Below are 5700 nucleotides of genomic sequence, written 5' to 3'. Positions count from 1 at the left end.
AAACGTTTCATGCACATGGAGAAATTTCTTGCTGAGAACTGCATTGAGAAACGAACCCAGACATCTCCCCGCTGCTTCCCTGCCGGTGCAAAGCACTCAGCTAGTGAGAGTCCCCCAGCCTCACCTCGACAACCCCACACCCCTTAACTCCAGCCCTGCACCCTCCAGCCTGGCTCCAGCGCCGCCGAGAGCTTTCCCCGGGACTGGCCCTGGCGGGGCGCCTAGAGCCCCATTGCATTGCTCCAGGAGAAAGGAGGGGGGCGGTGCATTTTGCAGGAGGAGGAGAACCGGGGTGGGGGGGGGGGAGAAAATTGCGCGGAGACCTGCCAAGCGCCACCGCCGCCGCCGCCACCGCCGCTGCCGCGCCGCCGCCGCCGCCTGTGAGCTCCGGCGGGCAGCCCGACTGTCGGCTTCCCGGGGCATCTGGGTCCGGCGGGGCACAGCCCTGGGCGCTGCCGGAGCCGCCGCCGCCTTCGCGGCCAGTGCAGTCGCTCCCCCCACCCCCCCACGAGCCCGTGCGGCTCCGGCTCCTCGCGGGTGGAGGAGTGGGGGGTGGGGTTGTTGTTTGGGGGGAAGAAGGGGGAGGGGGCAACGCGGAGAGAGTCAGTGGTTTCCATGGTGATGGAGCTGAAAGTGCAGGAAATTTAAAGGCTTGGACCCTGCGAGACAGACAAACCGGTGCCAACGTGCGCGGACGCCGCCGCCGCCGCCGCCGCCACCGCCGCTGGAGTCCGCCGGGCAGAGCCGGCTGCGCAGCCCGTAGCAGGCGGAGGGAAGTGGCCCAGGACCCGCTCGACCCGCGGCGCCGCACAGAGAGGCAGGACGCCGAGCGGCCGGAGGAGGAGGAGGAGGAGGGAAGAGGCTCGTCCACGCGCCCTGCGCCGCCGGCCGCCCGGGAGAGCAGCGAGGAGCCGGCGCCCCCAGCGCCCCACGGTCGCGCTGGAGTAATCTCGGCCGCGGTCGCCTTCCCAAGTAGAGCGGCGGGGGGGAGTTGCGACCAACTCGTGCGCGTCTTCTGCGCCGCGGCGGGAGCCGGCGCTGCGCGACCCGCTCTCCTCGCGGCTCATGCTGCCCGCCTTGCGCCTGCCCAGCCTCGGGTGAGCCGCCTCCGGAGGGACCGGGGAGCGCGGCAGCGCCGCGGGCTCGGCGTGCTCTCCTCCGGGGACGCGGGACGAAGAGGCAGTCCCGGGGCGCGCGCGGGAGGCATGGAGCGCTGCCCCAGCCTGGGGGTCACCCTCTACGCCCTGGTGGTGGTCCTGGGACTGAGGGCAGCACCGGCCGGCGGCCAGCACTATCTGCACATCCGCCCGGCGCCCAGCGACAACCTGCCCCTGGTGGACCTCATCGAACACCCAGACCCTATCTTTGACCCTAAGGAGAAGGATCTGAACGAGACGCTGCTGCGCTCGCTGCTCGGGGGCCACTACGACCCGGGCTTCATGGCCACTTCGCCCCCCGAGGATCGGCCCGGAGGGGGCGGGGGACCGGCTGGGGGTGCCGAGGACCTGGCGGAGCTGGACCAGCTGCTGCGGCAGAGGCCGTCGGGGGCCATGCCGAGCGAGATCAAAGGGCTGGAGTTCTCCGAGGGCTTGGCCCAAGGCAAGAAGCAGCGCCTGAGCAAGAAGCTGAGGAGGAAGTTACAGATGTGGCTGTGGTCACAGACCTTCTGCCCGGTGCTGTACGCGTGGAACGACCTGGGCAGCCGCTTTTGGCCGCGCTACGTGAAGGTGGGCAGCTGCTTCAGCAAGCGCTCGTGCTCTGTGCCCGAGGGCATGGTGTGTAAGCCGTCCAAGTCTGTGCACCTCACGGTGCTGCGGTGGCGCTGTCAGCGGCGCGGGGGTCAGCGCTGCGGCTGGATTCCCATCCAGTACCCCATCATTTCCGAGTGTAAGTGTTCCTGCTAGAACTCGGGGGCCCCCTGCCCGTGCCCAGACACTTGATGGATCCCTACCAACGCCCCCCCCACAGCCTCCAACCAGTTTCACCACCCTCTAGCGAGGGTTTTCAATGAACTTTTTTTTTTCTTCTTGGCTACAGAGACCCGGCTTTCTGGTTCATGTAATGCACTGTTTAACTGTGTAGGAATGTATATGTGTGTGTATATACGGTCCCAGTTTTAATTTACTTATTAAAAGGTCAGTATTATACGTCAAAAGTTACCGGCTTCTACTGTATTTAAAAAAAAAAAGCAAGCAAAAGGAAAAAAAAAAAGAGCAGAGAAAAGAGAGACTTATTCTGGTTGTTGGTAATAATGTTAACCTGCTATTTATATCCCAGTGCCCTTCGCATGGCGAAGCAGGGGGGGAAAGTTATTTTTTCTTAAAAGTACAAAGAGAGGGGGAACTTTTGTAGAAGGACTTTTTAAAAAAGCTATTTTCCATTCTTCGGAAAGTGTTTTGATTTTCCTTAGACCTCGAAGAAGCTATAGAGTTCAATGTTATTTTACAGTTATTGTAAATATAGAGAACAAATGGAATGACTAATCATTGTAAATTAAGAGTATCTGCTATTTATTCTTTATAATATCCCGTGTAGTAAATAAGAAAGAAGTGCAGAACAGGATTAAAGAAAACCACTAAAACCGACTGGGCTCGACACTGTGATTCACTGTGTTGGTGATTGATGGGGGGGGGGGGGGTGCCGCCGCGCTTTCTATTCCTATTAAGAGACAAGCTCATCGTTCAGGACTCCCCTCCTGTGGGGTGATGAAGGTGACTGTAAAATTTTCAGTGGGGGTGGGTGTTATTCTCAAACCCTATCTTTTAAGTATCATGTGGCCTCCACCGAGTCTCCCTGGGTACCCTCCCCCGTGACACCAAAGCTCAGGCCTGTAGTGACCTCGACACCCAGCCGGCCCCCTGGAGCTGACCCCGGGCTGGGCCGATGAGGGAGGGAGGGAGGGGGCCGGCTGCTTTGTCCAGGCTGACAGGCCCTTCACAATGGGGACACGTGTCTTTCACACCTTCCCTGGGGGCGGAGTACCGCTGAAACTTGACCCCCGAGGAATGGGGGGGGGGGTCAGAGCAGGCCCACCCAGATCCCGCCACCCCTCCCTCCTTGCACCCCCACCACAATATCCAGCCCTTGTTAACCCTTTGCATGCCCAGAAACCGCGGTGGTTGGTGCTAAAGCGACCCCTTGAATTCAACTACATAGAACCTTGGGGATCCTGCAGGTCTGGAGCCCCCACATCCCAGGCCCACAGCTGACGTGGGAGAGATAATTTGGATATTTGACACTCACCTGGGCCTTCTCCAGGACCTGAGGAAGACTGAGGTCCCGAATTTCAGAGGGGTGTGAATTTGGGTATGAGTCATTACCTCTGGGATCTGCAGTTGGGGGTGGGGTGGGGGGACACACGACCCCTCCCTGGCACTTACTCCATTTGGGGGTTGAAAAGGGAGGAGAAATCAGAATGGGATCTTTGCGCTTTAGGATTAGATAGAGGCAAATTTACCCCTTAAAGATTCGGGCAAATATCACTGCACCCCACCCCTTAAAAATCCAACTTCTTGGGACCGACTCTGGACTCTTGCGTGCATCCCTCCGCCTCAGTCCCCAGTGGCGCCCATCCACACAGCTCCACGTGGGCCGGCTTCCTGACACCGCTCCCCGCTCCTTTTATTTATCTTGGACTCCACAGTCGCTCTCCTTTGCTCCCTTCCCCACCCCCTTGCCACCTCGTCGCGCCTCCCTCCGGGCCTCGGGTCCTCCGTCCCTCCTCCCTCCCCCCCCGCCCCCCCAGTCCAGAGTCGCAGCGAATCTATGCTAATTATTTCAAACCTGCGCCCGGGTCCCCAGCTCAGACTCAAAGCCCCGGGCCCCGCCCTCCCTGTCCCTCCAGCCCGGCGCTTTCTTCCCTCCCGACGCAGCCTCGGTGGCTCCTCATTTCAATAGCCTGGCCCGGGAGCCGGAGCCCCCTCCCCGGCGCTGCCTCCGTCAGTCGTGGGACAGACGTTAGGGTATTCATTAACTGGGAGCCGAGGAATAACGGCATTATTCCCCCCAGAGAGGGCACCCTGCCCCCGCGACTATCTGAGGCTTCATTGTAAAAGGATTAAAAGTTAAAGACCTCCATCTTATGATTCTTTCATTTAATCTTTCTGGCGCCTGGGAGACATGCTCGATGGATGATGGCTTTTAAAATATTCCTAATGTCGGCTACCTTAAGACTCCAAGCCGGGCAAACAAACGTAATTTATTTCCAGAAGAAAGAGGATATTGAGATGTTTAAGTTTATGAACCGCCTTCCCCATGTATATTTGTTAAGTTCTGACAAATACCCAAATAACGTTAAAAATCAGCCATTCATCACTTATGAATTTATGCAAAACTTTCTGTGCCCCGGGCCAATATTTTTGTAGACAGAGTTTCACTTGCGAGGGGCGGAGGAGGTAGGGAGGAGGGACGAGGAGGGGGCTTGGGTCGGGGGTTGGGGGGGGGCAAAGCAAGAATTTTCATGCCTGGTAAACACGCGAATTATGCGAAGAGAGTTATTCCCAGCTGGGCGGGCAGCCAAAACTCGGAGAGCGCGCGGAGGCCAGCGCCCCCACCCCCACGTTGGTAATGTCATTGGATTACAATGCGAGGTCTTCCCTCCGCGACGCCCCCTCCTCCCGCCGCGGGCCCGCCCGCCCGCACCCCTCCTCCCCACCCCTGCCCACTTGGAAAACCCGCTCGCAGCCGGCGAGCTTCTCGGCTTTCAGAGCCAGGAGCCAGGGTGAGCTGGGAGGACCCGGGCTGCAGACGTGACGGGCCACAGACCACCGCACTGACAGACCCGGAGGGCTGGCGCAAGGAGGCTCCGGCGCGCGCACAGAGAACCCTGCAGGCCGCAGGCGGTCCCAGAAGAAGAAGGCAGGAGGCGCTGGTCCTGGAAGGAACGTGTGTGTGCCTGAAGATGCACGGCCCTGGCCGCTCTCTCCTATTATGATTAGTATGGATACTATAATACTAAGGGAGAGAGCTGTACGCAAAGAGGCAATGTCCCCGCGGTCACCTATGCCCGTCTCCTGGGAGGAGGAAAACTGATCTAGGAGTCCTCTTTGGCTGTGGAAGTCTGTGTCTATGAACTGATGCAGCTGCTGAGGGACCGTGTCTTCCCCCATGGAGATTTATAGCTATCACAGACACATTGCCTTTGACAAACCCAGTACCCACCAGAGTACAGAGGGTCGGAGTAACCCAGCACTCCCATCAGTATTGTGAGGGTTCCTTCTCTTTCTCAATTGCTTCCCTTATTTCCTGCCACCCTTTCAACACCTAGCCACCCTCCATACGCAAGGAAACTGAGGTCAAATGTCCACGGAAGGCCCCACGGCCCCCAGAGTCTGGGAACGGGATCTGGCTCCCTGTTGAGACAGAGAAGCCGGAGGTCCATTATCAGTCTTGCTTGAGACTCCTGGGAAAGGGGGTTGAAGCTTGGTGGCAGCTGCAGGAGGAAGCTGGCTGTGTATTAAGAGCTCTTAGCTGTGCTAGAAGGGGACAGCAGGGGGAGGGCCCAGCCCATATTGGTATTTTGAAGGGGGTGATTCATCCTTTTTCTTTAATGCTCTTGGAATGTCAGGGCTGGAGGGGAGCTTAGATTCCATTACCCACCATTCAATTTGCTGATGAGAAGAGTCCTCAGCAGCCGCTTGCTGACATCACATAGACTAATACCCTTGGCTTTGACTAGTCTCTCTCTCTCTCTCTCTCTCT

The 5700-nt window shown here is 58.7% G+C and overlaps 1 protein-coding gene across 1 annotated transcript; it reads left to right on the top strand.

Annotated features, from left to right (window-relative positions):
* Positions 1-1205: 1205 nt before the first annotated feature.
* On the top strand, positions 1206-2557 carry Nog (noggin). The gene has a single exon (XM_059269610.1). It carries the CDS (start codon positions 1206-1208, stop codon positions 1902-1904), a length of 699 nt encoding a protein of 232 aa, XP_059125593.1. The 3' UTR covers positions 1905-2557.
* Positions 2558-5700: the final 3143 nt, after the last annotated feature.

The sequence above is a fragment of the Peromyscus eremicus genome, chromosome 8a, assembly GCF_949786415.1.
Source record: "Peromyscus eremicus chromosome 8a, PerEre_H2_v1, whole genome shotgun sequence".
Classification (NCBI taxonomy): Eukaryota; Metazoa; Chordata; class Mammalia; order Rodentia; family Cricetidae; genus Peromyscus; species Peromyscus eremicus.
This window is presented reverse-complemented; position numbering and strand designations above follow the sequence as displayed.